The sequence below is a fragment of the Giraffa tippelskirchi genome, chromosome 14 (assembly GCF_054371585.1).
Source record: "Giraffa tippelskirchi isolate mGirTip1 chromosome 14, T2T-mGirTip1v1.2.pri, whole genome shotgun sequence".
In the NCBI taxonomy this organism is placed as follows: domain Eukaryota; kingdom Metazoa; phylum Chordata; class Mammalia; order Artiodactyla; family Giraffidae; genus Giraffa; species Giraffa tippelskirchi.
The window spans coordinates 45,076,408-45,102,096 of NC_137288.1; the positions used below are offsets into that span (position 1 = coordinate 45,076,408).

Genomic DNA, 25,689 nt, shown 5'->3' on the forward strand with positions numbered 1-25,689 from the left:
TCCCTTGCTGGGTGAGCTCAGAGGTCACGTGAAGGCTGTTCAGACCCCTGTTGACCTTCCCTATAAAATGCAGGAGATCATTCTCTCTGCTGTGGGCTTGTTCTCAGGATTAAATGGGATGGTGTGTGTGAGGCCCTTGGCATGGGACCTGGCCACATGAAGCGCATGAAAAAGTAATACGGGCTACTCCTGTTTCAGAGTTTTTGCTGTCCTTGACATTTCAGGCAATAACATGAGGATGAATCAACTGAAAGCCAGGATAAACATTTGGAAATAGATTATTAGTAATTCCAGAGAAGGAAAAAAATCATATTGGGTTGGTCAAAAAGCTTGTTCGGGTTTTTCACGTAACATCTTATGGGAAAACCTGAACAAATATTTTAGCCAACCTAGTGTTTTAACTAAGACATTCGCAAGGGCTCCCGTGTCTTCAGCTCGGGGCACAGCATCCTATCTCACCTCTGGGGGACCCCGGCCCTGTTTCACCCATAGCTGTGAACAGAAGGTAACTGAATCAACACTCCGGGTTCCTTGGAGAGGCTCCCACGGGAATGACGAATGCAAGGCACAGAATGTCCGCCCTGTGACATTCGGGCTCCTTATGAACTAGCCCCTTCCGAATGAGAGTTACAGATTCAAGCAATAGAGGCTTTATTTTAAAAAAAGCTGGAGAAGGCACAGTACCTCTAGTCGTTGTATGCGTCCCTTGAAAAACATAAAGAGGGAAGAGTTTGGATAAGCAGCTTCTTTTTTGAGAAGAATTTCCTTCGCTTCATCCAGGCCAGCTTTGTTATCACTGCCATCCAAGGCAAAAAACGGGCGGACCACAGTATGATACCAGAGCAGCGCTAATCTGAAGAAGAGGGACAGAAACGTGAGGGACGCGGACTTTGCTGACAGTGTTTCCAATCTTGAAAATAATCAGTCTGTGCTTCTCCCATACACAGGCCTTCCAGAAAACTCACTAGGCAGTCCCTGAGTAAGTAAAAACCTGTATCTTTCCCCGTGTTATTTTGATCCATATTTGGAAAACCACAACTTTCGAGCACAATGTATAAATCAGCATACTTCCACCAGGGGAGAGAATAAGGTGACAGAAGCATGTAGTTCTTCTGAGGCTTCTAGATGGATTGCTGAAGGCATCTGAATTCTACTCCGTACTCAATGCATTAATTAGAAACGGTGACTGGTGATCATGAATCTACTGTCCCCTTATAATTACTTTCCACATTACTTTTTACAAAAGGAAAGCATTTGTTTTCTCTTGTGTTCACAAAAGTTAGAGTGTAAGTAAGCCTCATACCCTGAATTTAAATACAGGAACCATAAGCAAAATTACACAAAATTAAGTTAAAATAAGTTACAGGAAAAGAAGGGCCCTTTCTCTAGCCTTTGAAAACCAAACAAATAAGTTACTTAAAATTCTCTCACTTCAAACTCGTCCCTTTGAAGAAAAAGGCAGTGTTAAACTAGGTAGACAAAATATAGTCACAGGGATTGGCTTTAAAAGACAAAAATCATGTAACCAACACAACAAATATTTTTATGTAAATATATGCTTCCAGTGTGCATAAATTTGATCCTTTTCTGGAGATCAGACTAATTTACATTATTTAATTCAATTCATTCCTTTCTCAGAAAATGTTATTAAAAAAGACATATTATTACAAGTTATAAATCTGCTAAGTCAAATTAATGAAGGACCAGTGTTTGTATAACATAGTGAGTTTGGGAAGGCACGAATATTTTTACAATGAAAAATTAATGACCTTTTTATAGTTGCTACCAAACAATTAGGAGTTAACATCAAAATTCCTCAATACTGACATAAGTAGAAACCCAGCTCACTAAGGTTCTCTGTGACACCAACATCTTTTGGAAAAATTCTGATAAGTGGTACAATGTCAAAGCACAAACAGTATTTCATAAAATTATTCAAATTGCAAATGGTAGTAGACATTTCAGTTCAGTCATGCAGTCATGTCCGACTCTCTGCAACCCCATGGACTACAGCACACCAGGCCTCCCTCTCCATCACCAACTCCCAGAGCTTATGCAAACTCATGCCCATAGAGTCAGTGATATTTACCAGGTTGAAAAAAAAAAAAAATCACATCATTTTTGATTGATGAGGAAATGGATGAATCCTTGCTCTGGATGGTTATATCAGCTTCTTCACATTTTTCTGTTTAAATAATTATCATTTAAGTTTAGTCTGAACAATGTAATATAACTCAATTTAGTTGAACAGCACAGACTGCCCAAGCCACAGTAAGAGACCAATGGACCAACTAAAGTCATCAAGGAAAATCATCCAACATGAGGATATAAGAAGAGAGATTTCAGAATCACAGAATAGCCTTATGAAATTTATATCCTCTGAAGTCCAAAATCAGGATTACAAATCTCAGTGACTGGTCAGGGTCACTGCTTTTAAATGCTTATAAATCATGATCATTTTGCCTGTTTAAAATTCAGGACTCATCAAAAAAATAAAATTTTAAAAAGAAAATGGTGAAGAGGGACTTTCCACAAAAATTTAAAAAATGAATAAATAAAAATCAAATACAGGATTCATGAGACTTAAGAACAGTGCTCTGTTCTCCAAAACAAAGTTAGTCACTCACTCGTGTCTGACTATTTGCAACCCCATGGACTGTAGCCCACCAGGCTCCTCTGTCCATGGAATTCTCCAGGCAAGAATACTGGAGTGGGTTGCCATTTCCTTCTCCCTGTTTTCCAAAGTTAACTCCTAAACATCACCGAAAACATGGTCCTTGGCATTGCATTGAAACATAAAAGTCATGGCAACATGTCAACCAACCAAGCATTGATTTTACCTGAAGTTTCCTATAAAGGTTTTTTGATTGCCGCTTACTTACTTTCAACTATATTATCTACCAAAGCATTGCAATACAGCTACTCACGTAGCTAAAGGGGCCTTCATGTCCTTACTTTCGCTTGCATACATCAGTGAAGAAAGCCCCTGCAGGCGGTCTCCAGGAAAACCCAGCAGGTTGATGATTTTGAGCAGGTTTGGGGGCACCATGGATATGCAAAGGTGAAAAAGGCCGTATCCAAAGCTCACAGCACCTTTCAGTCTGTTCAGAGACTCCTCAGACACCCCTTCAGCAACAATGTGGTTATCATTTGCAGCGTCAGAAGTCAAAGGCTCTTCTGTTAGCTTCTTCTGATACAGCTCCTGAAGGGCATTGATGTCCAGATAGCATTTATTGTAAATCTTCCAGGCTTTCCTAAGAATCCACCCACCTTTTATATATGCTATAAAGAGAAGGGGAGAAAAGTATGAAAAAAATAAGCATTTGAAATAATTTTCCTACACTAATAATAAAGATATTGAAGAATGACTTGAAGAAAAACAATACAAACTATTATCCTCCACGACAACTTGTTTTTCTTCATATGGCTTAAATTCCTTACTTGAGGTCTGTTTCAGGGCTCCTTAAGTAGCTCAGATGGTAAAGAATCTGCCTGCAATGCAGGAGACCCTCGTTCAATCCCTGGGTCAGGAAGATCCCTGGAGAAGGGAATGGCTATCCACTCCAGTATTCCTGCCTGGAGAATTCCATGGACAGAGGAGCCTGGTGACTATAGTCCATGGGGTCGCAGAGAGTCAGACACGACTGAGTGACTAACACTTTCACTTTACTAGTCTGGATGGTGAGAACCATGTATTATTTTGTTCATTAAATAGAGTCACTCACACAGTAGTGAAGGTGTAGCATCTTTGCTGTCGTTCAGTTGCTCAGTCATGTCTGACTCTGCAACCCCATGGACTGCAGCACCCCAAGCTTCCCTGCCCTTCACTATCTCCCGGAGCTTGCTCAAACTCATGTCCATTGAGTCAGTGATGCTACATAACCATCTCCTCCCTGCTGACCCCTTCTCCTTTTGCCTTCATTCTTTCCCAGTATCAGGGTCTTTTCCGATTAGCATCTATTATCAGCTGAACGAATAAATCCAAGCATTATCTGAATTCAACTTATCCCACGTGTAGTGTCAAATCCTCTACCGCATTCCTGAGCTACCACTGGCAGTCTCTATGATACTACTGGAGTGTTCTTGGCTAAACCTTATTACACCTGTACTTCAGACACTTGGCTGTTCTGCAGCAGCACCTCCAAGGAACAGTGCAGATTCCTTCCTCGGGTGGTATGGAAGAACCTGTCCTCCTCCCCAGCCTCCCCACCACAAATGGTAAGCTGGTGAGCCCTGAGGGCCCTCAGGAAGGAAAGAGTACCTGCCCTCTTGCAGTCATCAGACCTCAACCACTCACTACATGGAGCCCTGAGGAAGCTCAGGATGTGAAAACAGGATACCGGCCCCAGATAGCTGAGGTGCACATCAACAGAATGATTGCAGTGAGCCCAGACTCTTGCATCTTCCCATACCTAGAAAAGCGTTAAATTCCTTAACTTGAATTATCTGGTTTCCTTTAATTAACATTTTTTGATGTTCAGACTACCTGTTCTTTGTTGCAAAACTTCTAAATAACCTGGCTCCTCCTTCAACTCCTTGGAGCAGTTCTCTCAGAGTTACTTGAGTCACTGTCTCCTCGGCTTGAAGCCTACTGAATAAAAGAGTTCTCAACTTTTAGGTTCTGAATATTTTTTTAAGCCCACAAAGATAATTTCTAGAAAGTCCACATTTAGGAGGTCACAATAAGAGTTAAATCCTACTTTTTACTTGAGCAAAACAGAAACAAAACATCCTCAAGCGTGAGATGGAGACAGAGAAGAAAGAAAAGGAAATTGGCTGCCAGTAGTCCAGAGCAAGAAAAGTGCATGTCATGACTTAGCAGCAACAAACGCTTCTTCACTTCAGGTTTGGAAGAAAATGCTTTCCTCATTGTGATTTATTGTTGATTTCTTTATTGAACACTCATTTTTTCAAGTAGACCCTAGCTACCAAAAAGGCAGATATCTGCCATCAGCAACAGAGATATAAAACTACATACAAGGAAGAACTAGTATCAAAGTTAATCTTACAGTGAACTCTTGAGAGTCTCCATTCCAATCTACACCACTCAAGATATCAAAGCTACAAAATCCTGGAAAACATTTATCCTGGCAAACTAAATAAGAATCAGTTTATACTCCTCATTAAGGGCTGTTAAAATGTAGGTCATTCAAGTATGTTAGGAAATCTTTAGTACACTCTCAGGCTTTCAATAACAATTTTCTGAGAAACAAACTGGTTATATTTCACTTTAAAGGGTGATTATCACAACTTGATTCCCACACACACACCAAAAAAACCTATTGATTTATCACTCTGTCTAAGGCATAGGTAATATCTCTAAGTATGACAGACTATCTGCAGACAAGAGGATGAAAAAGATTTTGGAACTAAAACTATTCTACTAAACACACATTAAGCACTCATGGTATCAATTTCTCAAGTAATCAAAATCATGCCCCAAACAGGTGCCACATGTTGTCAAAGACTGAAATACCAGGCGTTCTAAAAAACAGTGTGGGGTATTACCAATTGTGTTCATTGAATAGCAAAAACTGTTAAAAAACAATGCTTTAGCATACCTGACAATTCTTGCTTTACAAACGAGAGCACAGCCAGGTAAACTTGACAGTCAGCTATGATTATCTGCCTCTGAAGCCGATCAACCATAGAGAGGGTAGATTTTCGGACATCAACCTGTTTGGTGGGAAGAAAGTACACACGGATAAATCACACTCAAGAACAACACTCTTTCCAAAAAACCATTACTTTACTGGGCAGAATAACTTCACATAGCAAGTCTGAAACAGTAGTCACTAAAATCCAAGACCAAATTTACACTACACTATGAGCCTGGGAGTTCTAGCTTCCTCCATTAAGTCTAGCTTTATTTTGTTATCAACACAATGCTGTAACTCAAAGACAAACATTCTCAATAATAGAAACACTTCATGGGAAACATGAAAGCCCACACAAAACTTTCAAGTTTTACCTTTTTAAAAACAATGTAAGTTTAAAACTTATTACATTATGTAAGTTGTATATATATTATACAAGTTAAAAACCTAGAGAGTGTATTAAAAAGCAGAGACATTACTTTGCCGACAAAAGGTCCACCTAGTCAAAGCTACGGTTTTTCCGGGAGTCATGTACAGATATGAAAGCTGGACCATAAATAAGGCTTAGTGCCTAAGAATTGGTTCTTTTGAATTGTGGTGCTGGAGAAGACTCTTGAGAGTCCCTTGGACTGCAAGGAGATCAAACCAGTCGATCCTAAAGGAAATCAACCCTGAATATTCATTGGAAGGACTGATGCTGAAACTGAGGTTCCAATACTTTATCTACCTGATGCAAAGAGCCAACTGACTGGAAAAGACTCTAATGCTGGGAAAGATTCCAGGCAAAAAAAAAAGGTGCAGCAGAGGATGAGATAGTTAGATAACATCACCAACTCAAATGACTTGAATTTGAGTAAGCTCCCAGAGATAGTGGAGGAGAGAGAAGCCTGGTGTGCTACAATCCATGGGGTCGCAAAGAGTTGTACATGACTTAGCAACTGAACAACTGAAGGTATAAAAGACTGTCCCAGGTAAACAATGTGAAAAGCCACTTTGCAGCCTTCAGGAAGGACCCATATTAGGGTTCATTCCTTTGGTGCACGCAACTGAGATGTGAGGGTTGGAATCTGATTATAATGTTAGTTAAGGAGAAAACACCCTCAATTAAAAATTAGCTTTGAATGAATCACAAACTGAACTTGAAATTTTAGTCAATAACCTCTACAGGTGACTACATTTATAAAACATGAAAAAGTAAAACCAAAAGCCCTACTTTTTAGTAAGATTTTGGTTTTATGAATGCTAAATGAAGAAAATTCACTCTGAAATAAAACAGTGTCTTCTTAACACACGGTAAACTTGAACAAAATAGGTTAAATAGTTTTCATATGTTTTCACGATGATATGAGAAATGATAGGCTTTTTGCAAATATGACAAAAGTATGCAGAGTGTATGTGACAAAATGGCTGGCTTCTCTTTTTTCTAGATTAGCAGAATTTACCCACGGTCACTGTTGTTCCTGGTCCCACTTCCAGCACCTATTCCTTTGTCTGCTCAAGAAAACGTCAATCTATTGATACTTCCGTTTTCTTTGCTTGTAATAACATCTACTCTGCAGGGCTGTTGGAAGGGCTAATGTGCATGTGAAAATGCTTTTTCAATTGCAAGGACCCATTACTAATGTTGATTATTAACCTATGTGCTGGGCGTGGTACTAGATGCTGAGGACAGACACATAAATAAGCTTAGAGTCTAATGAAGGCACAGCGATGACCATATAATGTAGTAAATGCTCTGAAGGATGAAGTACAGGGAACTATGGGAAGCTGTAGGAGACACACTAACAGGACTTGTGGACTAATAATACATGAGTCTTTGGAGAAAATGACATCGAGGAAGAACTAAAGAACAGACAGAAACCAGGTCAAGAGGGGTACAAATATTCTACATAGAGGAAAAGTCAATGCCAAGTCAGTCACATTAAGGAGTATGGGTTTTAGTGCAATGGCAGTGGTCGGAGGGAGGGGGGCACTGAAAATGAAATCAGCAACATGTAATTTGCATCTCAGTGACTGCACTTTGGAGAACGAATTAGAGAACAGTGAGACTGGAGGCAGAAACGCCAGTGAGGGTTGTCTTAGGCAAGTGGAGACGGTGGCTGGCCTCAGAAACTGGCAAGGAAAGGAGATGAATTCAGGAAGTATTTAAGAAAGAGGCTTGGTCACTGACTTGGAGAGAGAGGAATTGAGAACTCTGGCCCTTCTGCAGCCTCAGGTAATGGTACTCTGGGCCCATCTGTGGCTTCCTCATGGTAGACCCCATAAGCCAGAGCAGAGGTGAAGCCACCTGGAGCGACATAAGGGAGCAGAAAAGACAAGTGGCTTTTGCTGTCTGAAACTAACAGACTGGTTTGTCAGCTAAACATGTGACACATGTGAGACCCCTGGGTGGTCCAGAAACATCAGGGGTAGGACACCTCTCTAAAGTCTAGAGCTTTTGCACTGAAAATTGAAAAAAAAAAAAAAAAATCAGGAAAAGTGGATTATGATGTCATTGTGACTATTTTATAACCCAAGACCGGGAAGGCCTGGGGAGAAGAAGGTAATAGCTAAATTCCTGAATTATGCCAAAATGTAAAGTATGAAATACACATATGAAAGCCTCATGACAAACGTCCTTGCCACACAGCCCACTGCGGAAGAAGATACTGTTAAGATACCAACAGAATATGCACTGGAAAGTTCCAATGACTAAAGGGGGTTCTACTGTTTTAAGGCCAAATTTGCCTGTTACGCCAGGTGTTTCCTGACTTCCTACTTTTGCATTCCAGTCCCCTATAATGAAAAGGACATCTTTTTTGGATGTTAGTTCTAAAAGGTCTTGTAGGTCTTCATAGAACCGTTCAAGTTCCAACAACACAAGAGATGACTCTACACATGGACATCATCAGATGGTCAACACCAAAATCAGATTGATTATCTTCTTTGCAGCCAAAGATGGAGAAGCTCTATACAGTCAGCAAAAACTAGAAAGGGAGCAGACTGTGGCTCAGATCATGAACTCCTTATTGCCAAACTCAGACTGAAATTGAAGAAAGTAGGGAAAACCACTAGACCATTCAGGTATGATCTAAATCAAATCCCTTATGATTATACAGTGGAAGTGACAAATAGATCTAAGGGACTAGATCTGATACACAGAGTGCCTGATGAACTATGGACAGAGATTCGTGACATTGTACAGGAGACAGGGATCAAGATCATCCCCATGGAAAAGAAATGCAAAAAAGCAAAATGGCTGTCTGGGGAGGCCTTACAAATAGCTGAGAAAAGAAGAGAAGCGAAAAGCAAAGGAGAAAAAGGAAAGATAGTCCCATCTGAACGCAGAGTTCCAAAGAATAGCAAGGAGAGATAAGAAAGCCTTCCTCAGCAATCAATGCAAAGAAATAGAGGAAAACAACAGATTGGGAAAGACTAGAGATCTCTTCAAGAAAATTAGAGATAACAAGGGAACATTTCGTGCAAACATGGGCTTGATAAAGGACAGAAATGGTATGGACCTAACAGAAGCAGAAGATATTAAGAAGAGGTGGCAAGAATACACAGAAGAACTGTACAAAAAAGATCTTCATGACCCAGATAATCACGATGGTGTGATCACTCACCTAGAGCCAGACATCCTGGAATGTGAAGTCAAGTGGGTCTTAGAAAGCATCACTACGAACAAAGCTAGTGGAGGTGATGGAATTCTAGTTGAGCTATTTCAAATCCTCAAAGATGATGCTGTGAAAGTGCTGCACTCGATATGCCAGCAAATCTGGAAAACTTAGCAGTGGCCACAGGACTGGAAAAGGTCAGTTTTCGTTCCAATCCCAAAGAAAGAAAATACCAAAGAATGCTCAAACTACCGCACAATTGCACTCATCTCACACGCTAGTAAAGTAATGGTCAAAATTCTCCAAGCCAGGCTTCAGCAATATGTGAACCGTGAACTTCCAGATGTTCAAGCTGGTTTTAGAAAAGGCAGAGGAACCAGAGATCAAATTGCCAACATCTGCTGGATCATCGAAAAAGCAAGAGAGTTCCAGAAAAACATCTATTTCTGCTTTATTGACTATGCCAAAGCCTTTGACTGTGTGGATCACAAGAAACTGTGGAAAATTCTGAAAGAGATGGGAATACCAGACCATCTGACCTGTCTCTTGAGAAACCTGTATGCAGGTCAGGAAGCCACAGTTAGAACTGGACATGGAACAACAGACTGGTTCCAAATAGGAAAAGGAGTACGTCAAGGCTGTATATTGTCGCCCTGCTTATTTAACTTATATGCAGAGTACATCATGAGAAACACTGGGCTGGAAGAAGCACAAGCTGGAATCAAGATTGCCAGGAGAAATACCAATAACCTCAGATATGCAGATGACACCACCCTTATGGCAGAAAGTGAGGAAGAACTAAAGAGCCTCTTGATGAAAGTGAAAGAGGAGAGTGAAAAAGTTGGCTTAAAGCTCAACGTTCAGAAAACTAAGATCATGGCATCTGGTCCCATCACTTCATGGGAAATAGATGGGGAAACAGTGGAAACAGTGTCAGACTTTATTTTTTGGGCTCCAAAATCACTGTTGATGGTGAGTGCAGCCATGAAATTAAACGACGCTTACTCCTTGGAAGGAAGGTTATGGCCAACCTAGATAGCATATTTAAAAGCAGAGACATTACTTTGCCAACAAAAGTCCTTCTAGTCAAGGCTATGGTTTTTCCAGTGGTCATGTGTGAATGTGAGAGTTGGACGGTGAAGAAAGCTGAGCGCTGCAGAATTGATGCTTTTGAACTGTGGTGTTGGAAAAGACTCTTCAGAGTCCCTTGGACTGTGAGGAGATCCAACCAGTCCATCCTAAAGGAGATCAGTCCTGAATATTCATTGGAAAGACTGATGTTGAAGCTGAGACTCCAATACTTTGGCCACCTCATGCGAAGAGTTGACTCATTGGAAAAGACCCTAATGCTGGGAAGGATTGGGGGCAGGAGGAGCAGGGGACAACAGAGGACGAGATGGTCGGATGGCATCACTGACTCAATGGACATGGGTTTGGGTAAACAACGGGAGTTGGTGATGGACAGGGAGGCCTGGCGTGCTGCAATTCATGGGGTCGCAAAGAGTCGGACACGACTGAGTGACTGAACTGAACTGCTTTAAGAAACATGCTTTAGGAACTTCCTTGGTGGTCCATTGGTTGGGATTTCTCCTTCCAATGCAGGGGCTGTAGGTTCGATCCCTGGTTGGAGAGCTAGGATCCCACATGCCTTGGGGCCAAGAAACCAAAGCATAAAGCAGAGGCAATGTTGTGGCAGATTCAATGAAGACTTTTTAAATGGTCCACATTAAAAAAAAGAAATATGTTTTACATAATTAAAAGCTGTAACACTCACTCAGTGCTTCAGTCATGTTCTAAACACCAAAATCCAAGTAAACGAAGAATGTTCTAAGTAAGAGGTACATAGTTCATAACCTAAAGACACAGTACTTACATTCTTCTTAATTTTATTCTTGATTGTTTCAATTACTCCAGCCTCTTCACTTTCACACAGCTTTTCTGTAGTTTTTAAGTCGTCACATGCCAACTGCATTTTTTCTTCCTCAAATGTCATCATGGCATTCTTCCAAAGAAAGAAATAAGGAAAGAATGAATGAATCCTAAGTGTCTGAAAATTTAGGCCAATTTTACAATACAATTCCAAACTAGGGGGAAGGGGGGGAAAGCCATCTAAATGATTTATTCCTAGTAAAAGAATCAGAATGCTACCACATACACTATTCATTGAAAAAAACGTAATCTCAGTATGAAACAAGAACATATCTCCATTACACCAGCATGAAAAAATACATGGTTAACACATGTCCTTGCAATTACTGTTCTACAAAAGTTTTTGTTATTAAACACAGTAATAAAAAAATTACTGTATACAATTTCTGATTGGCCCACTTAATTCAGTTTCTAGAATAGAGACTTTCTACTCATGCATGGGATCCCTGAGTCCATCAAGCACAGCACAAAATGCCAATGAAACATCAGCCAGCAGGTACTCTTTGAAAACTATCGGTCTTTTCAAGGACAGCAATTCCAATGGATTCATTCATAAAGAACTCATTTCTTATTGTTCCCAGTGAAAAATTCCCACTGACAGCTTGTTTCCAAGCACTCAAACCTGGCAGACTTTTTCAGGCCACACTGGGATAGAAACGATCCCTTCTTTGCTGAAAACCTGCTACTTTCCCCCAGAAGAATTGATGTTTCTTAGACGAACGGGTTACAGGGGCAGAGACAGGACACCAGGTTCTTGGAAGGACTTGATGAATTTACTGTGACTAGCTCTCCACCCCCAAAAATCCAACCTGCCCACTCTGGTATCCTAGGCCTTCTCTGTATGACTCTAGACTACTTTTCCATTCCAGCCAGATACTAGCCACCTCTGCCCAAGCCTCCCTCCTACACTTTCCAACCAAATATCAACCCTGCTACAGGCTCCCTCCCCCAACCAACTCCTCCCACCCAGCCAAGCCTTCTGCCGTGTCTCCCTAGCATCCTTCCTTGCTACATGGGTGGGTACCATTTATGACCCCCACCCCCTACCACTTTCCTTAAGATCTGGAACTATGTTGCAAACAGTAGGCCTTAAGAATTGTTAAAAAGATCTGTTGTATTACCTGGTAACAAGAATAAAGGAGCCTGAATGAAAACCCATGTCACCAGAAGCTGGTCTGGTGCCTGTCACTGGTGCTGCAAGGCTGCATACAACACGCCCATTTGGTGAGCTTTTTCTGTCTGGAATCTAAATGCTTTCTCCACTTTACTTCTCTCAGTCTCTACTCAGGACTTTTTTTTTTTTTTTTTTTTTGAAGTTATATAATTACATGATACTTTAAATTATATTTGAAAGTAGTTTGTACGATAAGTTTTCTGAAAAATAAAAGCATTCAATTTTCTGCGTTGCCCAATTTACTTTAAAACCTAACTGCAACCTATTCCCTCAATTCCTAAATACTAACATTCAAAAACACAGTAGTAACTGAGAAACTAAGTCTGCTAAATTAGCTTGTCTTCCAGTCCACATTTATTCAATAGTTTTAAAGCAAACTTTTATTATCCAAAGTCTGACTATTTTCAACTCTAATGCATTTCTAATTTTTGGAAAGTGCAAGTGTCTCAGTCGGGTCCAACTCTTTGAGATCCCATGGACTGTATGTAGCCTTCCAGGCTCCTCCATCCATGGGATTTTCCAGGCTAGAATACTGGAGTAGGTAGCCGTTCCCTTCTCCAGGGGATCTTCCCAACTCAGGGATTGAACCCCGGTCTCCTGCATTGCAGGCGGATTCTTTACCAAATAAGCCACCAGGAAGCCCTCTGATCTTTCAATTACATTTTTATTTTAGAAAGGATTTTGCTTGGAAAAAATATAATACTCTAGAAGATATAAGCATTTAATTTTTTAAATTAAGGAAGGATATCTCATAAGTGTTGGTGTATAGGCAAAAGTTATATTCCAGTTTTAAACTGCAAAAGATTTTCCGCAAGACTGTATCTATACAGCCAGTAACCATTAAAAGACAGACATTATGTGTTTGCTTCCTTCCCACATCAACTTACCAAAAAACTGACAAAGCTGGCTCCAAAACTCATTAACGGGCTATGATTTCTGTTAAGAAAACAAAGTAAAATTAAAATTACTTTCTTGTAAACATTTATCTTAAAAACATTTGATATACCAGGATTACTGCAGACTCCTAATAATTATTTAATGTAAGTTGTTAAGGTCTTCAAGCAGATTTAATTACCCCAAGAATAAAGTAAAAAAGGCAAGGAAGTTCACAGATCTGTCAGGACAGAACCTCCCCCTCACCTGACTCTTCAAAGCAAGGAGAACAAGAAGGTCATATTATAATAGGTGTTGCTTTAGTAAATCAATCTGACAACTGGGAAAATGTGGCCAAAAGAAGATTATTAACATTCATTTTTTAAAAAAATTTCTATAAATTTTAAAAACTGAAGTACAGTTGATTTACAATGTTTCAGGCATAGAGCAAAGTGATTCAGTTCTACAGATATTTTTCAGATTCTTTTCCACTGTAAGTTATCACAAGGCATTGAATATAGTTCCCTGTGCTATACGGTAGGTCCTTGTTTATCTATTTTATACATAGCAGTGTGTATGTTAATCCCAAATTCCTAATTTATCCTCCCTCCCCCTTCATTTTCCTCTTTGGTAACCATAAATTTGTTTCCTACGTCTGTGAGTCTATTTCCGTTTTGTAAATAAGCTCATTTGTATTGCTTTTTTAGATTCCACATACAAATGATATCATTTGACATTAATATTTGCTTTTAAAATGCAAAACATGCTCAAAACTTAGCATACATAAAATATTATTTTCAGAGTAGATCAAAAGGTTTTATCACTTAAGCCAAAGTCACTTATCCCATCCAAAGAACTTTCAGAATGCCTCCATGGAGCCAGTCATCACCCTGCTGTAATACACAGTCATTATCCGATTTTATACGTAAGCCAAAAATATGAAGCCAAATCAAACTAGTACCAATCCAATTTAAAGAATATAAGGATAAACGTTCGGCTTCAAATTCACAATTAGTACAAAAATCCAAATCTCTGTAAACGGCGCTATAAGGGAAAGCAAATTGTAACAGCCTTCTTAAAAATAATGGTCCTGCTTTTGTTATTATATAAATAATACATGCTTATTATAAACAAAGGCATGAACAATGTATTTAGTCAATCCCCTGTTGGAAATTTAGTGTATGTCCTATGTAACCATGTGTGTGTTTGAGGGTATGTATGGGAGGAAAAGTGTGCCCATTTAGATGGATATATGTATGTGTACATACACATATATACCCAGTGCTCAGAGGAACATCCTTGTACATGTATCTTTGCAGAGAGTCTAGATGTACTCTTGGAATAAACTGCTAGAGGCAGCATTGTTGGGTCAAATGGCAAGCACATCCATTTTCCTCTTGGACTGGGGGTGTCTATTGAGGGCAGGGGTGGGGATCAGCAACTCTTATTTGAAATGTTAATCCTCTATCAACTTGGTAGCTACTCCAACTCTACGGTGAAGAATAGCCTATCCACCCCTGCATCACAGGTACTTAGATCTACAAGAATTAGGAAGGTCTAGTGACGGGTGACAAATCCCACACCAGTGCTCACAGCCATGAACCAGCTCTAACACACCTCCTGAGCATGCAGGGCAGGCTCCCCGTCCTCCCAGCTCTGCACCAGCCAGGTCAGAGGTCAGTTTTCCATTCGACGGCTCTCCCCTAACCTGTCATGAAAGACTCCCATCTCGCAGTATTATAATCTGGATTGTGTAATCAGGGTCCTCTCCAGAATGCTATTTTCTGCCTTGTCCCTCTCATCATCATGCCTTACACACAGCGGGCAACCAACAGAGACAAATCAGTGATGGAATGCAAGAGCTCCGCCTTTCAGAAACAAACACACTTCAATCAAGAGCTGAGCAGCCCGGCTTCCCCCATCCTTGCCTGCTCCCTGCTTACACATCAGCCACTGTCCATGAGAGAAACAAAAGCAGCTAATCAAGAGCCTAGCATTGCTACATTTGGTTCTTGTTCTGGACTAAAATTAGGTTTCTGGGAGCCAAGGCTATTAATGATTCATGGTGCCCTAGCCAAGCCCTTAGTACTTCACATACCCTCTTCTCATTTAAGTGACAAATCAGCCCAAAAGAAACATTTTTCCCTCCTTGAGGTACTGTCTCCATAAACCCCAGGGCACTGAGATGCATTAGCCACTTGATAATGAACTGATGGAGAAGCAGGAATCCTCCTGCTGCCCTTAGCCTGGTGCTGTAAGCACTTCATCTAACAAGAGTCCCTTGTTTCATTCACCTGATTTTCTTTAACTCAACATGACCCAGGTGATCATGTATTAACTGAGCTCCTCTAAATCAGTCTTGGCCCCCATATGTGTTTCTACATAAAACTGATTCAACTTGGAGATTTGGAAATGTTCTCAAAGAGTGCAAGGATCATCACTTCAACACCGATGCTGGTGGCAAAGAAGGAAAGATGCTAGTTTCTACAACAACAATAAAAAAGTGTAAGGAGGAGAAAACTGCAAGGGAGCTTGTAAATTACATATAAAACAACTGGGACATAAGAGACATAATAAAACAACAAATACAAATACGTGTGTGTGCTTAGTCATGTCCAACTCTTTGCAACCCCATGGACTGTAGCCCACCAGGCTCTTCTGTCCATGGAATTTTCCAGGCAAGAATACTGGAATGGGTTGCCATTTTCTACTCCAAGAAATCTTCCTGACCTAGGGATAGAAACAGCATCTTTTTCATCTATATCCACACAAACACTAGCAACAATTACAAAGCGAAACCTAAAAAATTATCATTCACAATAGCACCAGAATATTAATAGTTAAAGATAACTCTACCCAAGAAGTGCAACACTGCTATGCCAAAAACTGAAAACAATAAGGAAAATGAAAAATCTAAGTCAACATTTTGCAACAGTGGCACTCTTAACATTTGGGGCCAGATAATTTTGTTGGGGAGGTGCTGTACTATGCATTGTAGAACGCTGAGCAGCATCTCTGTCCTCTACCTACAAGATGACAGGAGTACAAGCCACGGACTCCCCACACACACACCGCCCCCAAAGGTTGTGACAACCAAAATGTCTCTAGATTGCCAAATGTAATATCAGGACAAAATCAACCCTAGCTGTGAAATACTAATGTAATAAAGAGACATCCAATCCTTACTGATTGGAAGACTCATCACTGCTGAGATAGTACCTTCTCTTAAACTGAACTGTGGCTCCAATACAATCTCAAGCAAAATCCCAGGGGAGGGTGTGTTGAAAAGTTGATTCTAGAATCTACATGGAGATAAAAAGTGCTCCATAACTAAACTAAAAATATACATGGAAAAGTAAAATACTTAGAATGGCCAAATCAAATTTGAAAGACCAACAAAGCTGTAGATTTACATTACCCAGTAACAGAACTGAATTAAAATTAAGAATTTCTGGTCACTTACAGGAGACTGAAAAAGGCAAATATACATATTCAACAAACAGCTCATCTTGAGACCACATAAAGAATATCCATGAACCAGTTTAAAAAGAAAAAAAGACTGGCAACCCAGTAAGAAAAAAAGGGGGGAGCAAAAGTCCTGGACAGGCACTTCACAAGAGAGGATATCCAGAAGTTAATAAGTGTATCAAAAAGTGTTGAAAAGCATTCATTATCAGAGAAATACAAACTAAAACCAAAATGAGATACCACTATATGCTCATCAGACTGGCCACACTTACAAGGACTGGTAATAATATCATGTGTTACTGAGGATGTGGAGTATCTGGACTCTAAAACACTGCCTAGCAGTATTTACTAAAGCGATATGCCTACTCTACTAAAACCCCATCCACATTTCTGATCTACTAATTACAGACCTATCTATGACTAAGTAAGTTCACTCCTAAGTATACACGTACAACAGAATTGCATTATTATGCCCCCAAAAGACATGTATGGTTTTTTAATAGTATTACTCTTAGTAGCCTCAAACTGGAAATAATTCAAATGCCCATGAATAGTAGAATGGATCAAATAATCGCAGCAGTGGACGAAATAGTTCACAGCTGTGAAAACAAACTACTGCTAAAGGCAAAAACATGAATTAACCTCACAGATGTAGAGTGAAGGAAGTCAGACATACAGGAATATATACTGAATGATTCCACTTACATGAAGTTCAAGATCACTATTCTGACCACTAATGATGACAGACTTCACAACAGTGGTACCTTTGAGGGAGCACTGAGTGAGAAAGAGCCCAAGGAAGGATGCTGCGATGTTAGAAATATCTTTTATCTGGATGTAAGTAGTTAACACTGTGATATTTATATATGCTTTACTATATGGAAAGTTTTTCCTTTTGAAAAAGAGAAAATTCAAAAAATAAATCAGATAAATGATCACTGACATGTATTTGATGCTATTAGTGACTAAGTATTAATTTTTTTAGGTATGAAAATGGTATTACTCCTACATTTTAAGGACTTTTTAAGAGATGTATATGAAAGCATTTACAGATGAAATGACAACTGAGATTTGTTTCAAAAATAATTTGAGGTAGAATTAAAAGTCAGCAGAAGTATACATAAAATACGATTTCCCATGACTTGATAATGATTAATGCTGCCTGATTGGAACATGGGAATTGATTAAACTATTTTATATACTTTGGAAGCTATAGGCTATTTTTCAAAATAAAAAGTTAAAAAAGCATAAAAACACCCCCCAAAGGTGATGTCTTTTGGAATTCTTTGATGAGAAGGATTCTAATAATCACTGCCATAGTTTGCTTTTTGAATATGAACCATCAGTAATAAAATGACTTAAAATTTTCTGTCTGAAGCCTCTCCCAAAGGTGAGAAAACTGTTAAAAACACAAAGATGCAGTGGATATTCTGTTTCTAAATTTATGAACATTGCCATGGAAATTTAAAAACAACAAAGTTTCTCCAACAGATTAAAAATTGGATTGATAAAGATTGTTTCTTAAAATACAGTGGGAGGTAATATATATTTGATTCTCAAAGGAATATCCTTCCATTAAATAATTATAACTAACCGCATATGCTTTTTCAAATGTAATTTTATCTCCTAAACATAGTGGCAAATGGCTAGAGTTAAGACTGATATTTCTAAAAATGTCCTATATTCATATAATGTTACGTTCTTAGAATTCTCCAAAATGACTTTTCTCCCCTTCAAATGAGTGGGGAGACCGTCCTTTGTGTATCACCGAGGAAATCTGGAGCCATCTGAACTTAATCAGCCCATGGCAGTCACCCTCAAACCTGAAGACTGAAGAAATAGTCATCTAAACTCAACCCCCTACCCCGACTGCTCTTAAAAGGCCTGTGCCTTTTCTGTGACCCATGCTGTTTTCAAAATCACAGTCCCAGAGGATCATAGGGGTCAAACAATCACCTATCAAGGCATCATTAAGTGCTTCTCTAGAAGCCTCAAACCATCCTTCAGAGACACAATGTTTGCTAACAGGACCAGTGATAGCCTCTGCTCTGACCAGTATTTCCAAACACAGGCTTTAGAGACGAAACTGATTCAGCATTTCACTTGTCCTTCTACAAGTAAAGTAAAATAATGCCAACAGAAGGAAAAAAGCTAAGTCCACGAAGTCATTCACTGCAACATTATCCAGAATAAGAAAAACTTGGGTGGAAAAAAAAGAACTGTCTATATGGAGAAAAAGCTTCATGACACTGGATTTGGCAATGATTTCTGTGCCAAGAGACACAATCAACAAAGTGAAAAGGTAACCTATGGAATGGCAGAAAATATTTGCAAATCACACCTGACAAAGGGTTAATGTCTAGACTAAATAAAGAACTTCTACAACTCAACAAAAATAGCAAACAACCTGATTAAGGAGTAAAGGACATCAATAGATATTTCTCCAAAAATGATATACAAGTGACTAATAAGCACATGAAAAGATGCTCAACATCACTAATCATTAGGGAAATGCCAATCAAAGCCACAACGAGATACCACATCACGCCCATTAAAATGGACACTATCAAAATAGCAGAAAATATACTGATACAAGTGTTCACAAGGATATGGAGAAATGAGAACCACTGTGCACTGTGAGCGGCAATGTAAAATGATGCAGCCACTATAGAAATCAGTATCACGGCTGCTGCTGCTGCTAAGTCGCTTCAGTCGTGTCCGACTCTGTGCGACCCCATAGACGGCAGCCCACCAGGCTCCGCCGTCCCTGGGATTCGCCAGGCAAGAACACTGGAGTGGGTTGCCATTTCCTTCTCCAGTGCATGAAAGGGAAAAGTGAAAGTGAAGTCACTCAGTCGTGTCCGACTCTTAGCGACCCCATGAACTGCAGCCCACCAGGCTCCTCCGTCCATGGGATTTTCCAGGCAAGAGTACTGGAGCGGGGTGCCACTGCCTTCTGCTAAAATCACGGCTACACACACACAAAAAAAATCAAAACAGAATTACCATATGACCCAACAATTTCACATATGGGTATGTACTCAAAAGAACTGAAACCAGGAACTCAAACAGATTTTTGTATACCCATATTCTAGAAGCATTATTCACTGATAACCAAAGGTGGAAGCAACCTAAGTGTCCATTGATGGATGAACAGATGAACAAAACGTGGTGTATATAAACAATGAAATATTATTTGACCTTAAAAAGAAGTAAATTCTGACACATGCTGCAATATGGATGAACCTTCAGGACACTATGCTAATCGAAATAAACCAGTTATGAAAAGTACTGTTTGATTTCACACGAGATACCCAGAGCAGTCAAATTGAGAGACAGGAAGTAGAAGGGTGGTTGCTAAGGCCTGGGGGTCGGAGAGAATGAGCTGTGGCTGTTTAAGGGATATGAAGTTTCACTTTTGCAAGAGGAAAAGAGTTCTAGAGATGGGCTGCACACCGTGAATGTACTTAAACACACTTAACTGTACTCCTCACAATGGTTAAGATGGTAAACTTTATCTTATGTATATTTTACCACAACTAAAAATTTTCTGAAAATGGAAAGAAGTCTACAAGAGAAAAGATGAGTCATGAAATAACCAGATGGAATATTATCATCTAGAAAAATGCCTGACGGAATTTAACATGACAACAAAAGTTGTGTGTACATTATGTTCCAGTATGTATAAACACTGAAGAAAAAAAAAATAAGAGTATTGGTTGTGGGGGAGGGGCAATAAGATGAAAGGGGATTCTGTACGCGATTAACGTGTGTATATGGGGGAACAGTCACGACTGAAGATGCTCTGATCACCATGTGTGCCTCAGTAATGTCACTGTAGACTTTCTCCCTACACTTAGACACCTTTTAAAGAGAAAAGTGCATCATTTAAGTCAATTTATTTGTTCTAAGTACTCCCTGTGTTTCAGTTGTTGCGTTGATACAATTTCTCAACAGAATATATATATATATATATATATATATATATATATATATATCATCCAGTCAACCAAACAGAATAACGGGGCAATTCAACAGCAAAACAGCCCAAACCTGCTTACATGGGAGTGAGTTATTCACTTAGTGACTAGCTGTGCCCCAGCTGTAGCCCAGCACGCCATTAACACAAGGCTGACAGAGAAATGCACCACCCTCCCGCAAAGGAAAGAGAGACCCTTATATGAGGGGACTCCCCAAACAGTTGGATTGTTTTCCAAAAATAAATGCAAATGACTTGAATATTGCTTTTCATATTAGCTACTTAACCAGTGTAAGATCTTAAATGCATCCCTTTCAAAAGAAAGAAAGGAGACTGAAGAATTGATGCTTTTGAACTGTGGTACTAGAGAAAACTCTTGAGAGTCCCTTGGACTGCAAGGAGATCATATCAGTCAATCCTAAAGGAAATCAACCCTGAAAATTCATCGGAAGGACGGATGTTGAAGCTGAAGCTCCAACATTTTGGCCACCTGATGTGAAGAGCCGACTCACTGGAAAAGACCCCGATGCTGGGAAAGATTGCAGGCAGGAGGAGAAGGGGGCGGCAGAGAATGAGATGGTTGGATGGCATCACCGACTCAGTGGACATGAGTTTGAGCAAACTCTGGGAGATAGTGGAGGACAGGGAAGCCTGGAGAGCTGCAGTCCGTGGGGTGGCAAAGAGTCGGTCACAACTTAGCAACTGAACAACAACAAAGATATCAAATAGAAACACAATTTTTTTTTTTCGCCATTTGAATGAATTATCTCGTTTTTTTTTTCATTTTTAATACTGAAATCTTGCATCAAGATAACTCCTCCCTACAACTTGTAAGGAAAATAATCAGTAAAAAGCTCAATAGGAAGGAGTTTAATGAAAGCTGAGTTAAAATCTAAAGCACACTTAAGTCCGTATTAACTGGATTAAGTCTTGAAACGTTTCGATTTCAGGGGATGCCAACAACCTGAATGCAGACCTCACTTAATTTGTACTTGTGGGCCCCTGAGTGATTGGCTCAATTTTCATTGCCCTGTGTTTCAAGTTCTCTGACTTTGAGTACACCTATGAAAGAAATCACCTTCATAGGCATCCCAGTGGATCTATCCCATTCACTAAGTATCATCCCCCCGACAGATCTGAGAATTAGGAAGCCGGTCCACGGACCCCACTGCTCCCCTTCTTCTAATTCCCCCTGATAAATTTCCAATTTTAAAGCAGCTTCCCACGCAACCACCTCTGAGCCTGCACAGTGAAGGACTGAAGTGTCAAGCTTATCCAAGCCAAATGATAAGCAGAGTGATCAAGAAATCAGGCCCAGGACTTCCCTAGTGGTTAAAAATCCACCTGCCAATGCAGGAGACATGGTTCGATCCCTGGTCCAGGAAGATCCCACATGCCCTGGGGCATCTGAGCCTGTGTGCGCGCCACAACTACTGAAGCTCACAGGCCCTAGAGCCCGTGCTCCGCCAACAACAGAAGCCCCTGCAATGAAAAGCCTGCACACCAGAATGAAGTGAAGCCCCCTGCACACCACAACTAGAGAAAGCCCAAGTGCAGTCAAAAATAAAATAAATTTTTTAAGAAAAGAAATCAGGTCCAACAATTTACCAGAGTCAAAGAAACAATGGAGGGTTTTCCAGGCTGCTCTTCACTTTCATCAACAAAGTTATTTAGGTGAAAACTATACATTAACTTAAAAAAACAAACAGCTGTTTAATTTTAAAATCATATACACAGGTCATAACATTCTGTAATTTAAAACTAAATGAACAATGACCTCTTTTATACACAGTGTTAGAGGAAAAACACTAGTAAACTTTGGGCCATTCTTCCATACAAACTATATTTCTTAATACCAGGTATACAGTATATTGCACTTTGCACTAGAGACACAAAGATAAACACGAAGGCTCATGTCTCTTCATGGAGCCCACACAGTCCAGTTTGGCTGCTAGAAATATTCCAAGAACAAATGGTGACAGAAAGCGAGTGGATGGTTAATTTTACTCAAAGTCATCCTTTGTCATCATCCTTTTCATGGATGAATGAGGCATCCTTGAATTTGATGAAATCTAACAGAGGCTACTTGCCAACTCTGATTGTCACTTTCTCTAGTATTTCTTAAGAGGATATATTAATAAGACTAATTGCATCTCTGCATTTTAAGTCTCTGCAGAGTGTTTACAATTTTATACTTATCTCATTAGTCACTCATTTGTTTGAATAAGTGAAAGCTCCCCAAGGTTGGAAGCCCATCTTTGCCAAGTGCCGTGTGTTGAGCTTACAGGACAGAACCTAGCCCCAATCCATTCCTACCTAATAAACCCACCACCATCTCCTACGAGGTCCACGCTTCATGCCACTTCATCTGGATGGGCCTTCCTCCACAGGTTCTAACAAATTCCCAGAAATGAGACTGTCATCAACTTGAGCCCATAAAAACTCTGCTCTAAAAAAAAATAAACTCGCTTGTTTCCTTGATCAGAAGACAGCAGTGAGGGATTTCATAGAAAGGAAATACAATAGTATACAATTGTATCTTTTTCAGATATAATTCATAGTGTGATCCTTGGGCAACTTTTTAGCTAAAGGATAGCCTGTCTCTAAAAACAAGGATCCTCACAATCAGTCATTTAGCTGATGACTTTTGATTTATGAACATTTGGATCAGGTCTGATCTTCTGTTCGGACTTGTGTTTATTGTCTGCCCACTCTTCTTAGGGATTTGGGAGTCTTCAGTGCCCCCTCAGCTGGCCCCAGGGGCTCCCCGTTCAGGTCCAGGAAGGCCACCAGTTCCCAGGAAGCAGTGTGTTCAGCAACGTTTGCACTCACAGCCACTAGGGTGGCTGACTGATTACTTTTGTTACACCGGCTGCTTGTGATGTGGCCTTGCATCTTATCAGAAAATGACCTTGCAATTCACTGCCTGGTGCCAAGAAACCATGAAAGACTCTCACTGGAGTGAGAGTGAAGTGAGGCCATCAGCTTGCAGTAGGGCATGGGAGGACTTTTGGGGGCAGGCTAAGACCCTGGGGCTCCTCTCCACATAGAGGCAGAAGCAGACAGACAGTCTGTCTCTCCCTACAGTTTGAAGTAATTATCTACAGGTAGACAGAACAAATGAGCCACGCTACACAGCACTGAGAAAATAACTGGGACCTGGAACCTGACCTCCTACGGATAACTGTCCCGGGAAGACCTCCAAGGAACAGCTGCCCCAATGGTTGTATTTCTAGGATGTTCCTACATGAAGAATGCATCCCAGTGTATATGGAAAGACACCCCTCACGGCCACTATAGTAATTTAAAATACAGACTGGTTCTACAATTACGTGGCAAAAAACAGGACTTCGCTTTTTAGGCTCATCTCTGGTACCCTGCGAAGAAGAGCTAGTCGATTCAGGGGTACATGTCTTAGACTGGGGGTTGAAGGGAGATTTGGGGACCAATTACAGAAGAGAAATGGTGAAGCAGGAGGCAAGACACACAGTGCTTGGCTGGTGGGGGAGCTGGCAGCCAGGGACCTGAGGGCCACCCCCCCAGTATCCCCAGTGGACCCGGCACCCAGGGAGGCCTGTGAGGAGCGAGATGAGGAATGACCATGAAAGCAAAGGGAGAGCCAGGGAGAACAGTGTGGCCCCAGGTTCCCATCCTTCAACTTCCAAATTACTTCTTGAGTTAGAATTCACTGGTGTAATGAATGCTTAGTCACGTCCGCCTCTTTGCGACCCCATGGACTATAGCCCGCCTGACTCCTCTGCCCATGGAATTCTCCAGGAAGAATACTGGAATGGGTTGCCATTCCCTTCTCCAGGGAATCTTCCCAACCCAGGGATCGAATCCATGTCTCTTATGTCTCTTGCAGTGGTGTGCAGATTTACCACTGCACCACCTGGGAAGCCCTAATTCACTGAAAAGGTCTAATGAACATGACAGACTACTGAGCGTGGTGATATTTAGAATGGAAAACATCTACATAAAAAGTGTTTGAGACAAAAGCAGGGAAACTTTTTAAATGTTTCCATTCCCTGCCTCCCCTGCCCAGTTTTCACTTTAACCCATAAAATTTCCAAATCAAGATAAAAAACTATGAGAAGGGAATATCATGTTCTGTTGCCTTGGGCTCTCGCACACAGGGTTCCCTGACCTTCCCTTTCCTCACTGGCTTCTGTTCATCCTCCAGGCCTTGGTCCAGAAGGTCCTGCCTCCAGGCCACCCTTCCTGGTCCCTCTGGTCAGGCTAGTGCCCTTCTCTGGGCTATCGCTGCTTCCTTAGCCTTTGCCCTTCAGCATACTATTCATCTTTTCCCACTAAATGGTGCCCAGCCTGGGGCCTGCCATTTAGAATGCCAGTCATCCACTGAATAAACAAGTGAAGCAGTGCAAACAAGCAAAAGAATAACTAAAAGAAGGCAGAGAAAGTGATACCTGCATGTTGAGTTATGTCAAGGGTGAAATTGTATATCTCCTTTCATGTTGCCAACCTATTTTGCTAAGTGGAGAAATTCATTAAACAGTGGCTGGCATAGGGAAGGTAACATATAAGTATTTACTGAATAAGGGCAACAAATAAGGGATTGGTCTACATAAAGAAAAGCATCTTTCTCATACCTAAGAAGCTACTCCTGACAACAGGATTCATTCTTGCATCTCTTGTTGTCGTTTAGTTGCTAAGTCATGTCAGACTCTTTGTGACCCCACAGACTGCAGCACGCCAAACTTCCCTGTCCTTCCCTATCTCTCAGAGTTTGCTCAAATTCACGTCCACTGAGTGGGTGATGCTATCTATAGTCTCTAGAATAGATAACATATTTAAAAGTGATTTCTTGCCTTCCTTGTTCACTCACCTTACAAGCATATTTCTTATTCACCTCTAGGACTCTAAAAAATATTTATGGTGATACTATAAAGGCAGATTCTGAAAGTAAAACTGCTTTATTATGTAATTATAAATTTTCTTTTGAGTTGGCAAACATCTTAGGAACTTCACAATCATGCACTGGTATGTTCATTTTATAACTGCATTTAATTTTTAACAATCTGAAATTTAAATAATCACCTGTGGTTTTCACTA

General features: G+C 40.4%; 1 protein-coding gene across 3 annotated transcripts in view; it reads right to left on the reverse strand.

Annotated features, from left to right (window-relative positions):
• TTC39C (tetratricopeptide repeat domain 39C) overlaps nucleotides 1-25,689 on the reverse strand; it is a 99,398-nt gene that overhangs the window by 43,309 nt on the left and 30,400 nt on the right. For 2 of the 3 annotated variants that reach the window (XM_081563231.1, XM_081563232.1), the window contains exons 2-6: nucleotides 13,184-13,232; nucleotides 11,067-11,195; nucleotides 5,562-5,676; nucleotides 2,928-3,282; nucleotides 685-853 (exon numbers count right to left, since the gene is read on the reverse strand). In XM_081563231.1, coding sequence (XP_081419357.1) covers nucleotides 685-853; nucleotides 2,928-3,282; nucleotides 5,562-5,676; nucleotides 11,067-11,195; nucleotides 13,184-13,232 — 817 coding nt within the window. The remainder of the gene's footprint in view (nucleotides 1-684; nucleotides 854-2,927; nucleotides 3,283-5,561; nucleotides 5,677-11,066; nucleotides 11,196-13,183; nucleotides 13,233-25,689) is intronic. The other variant, XM_081563233.1, reaches the window with a different exon arrangement.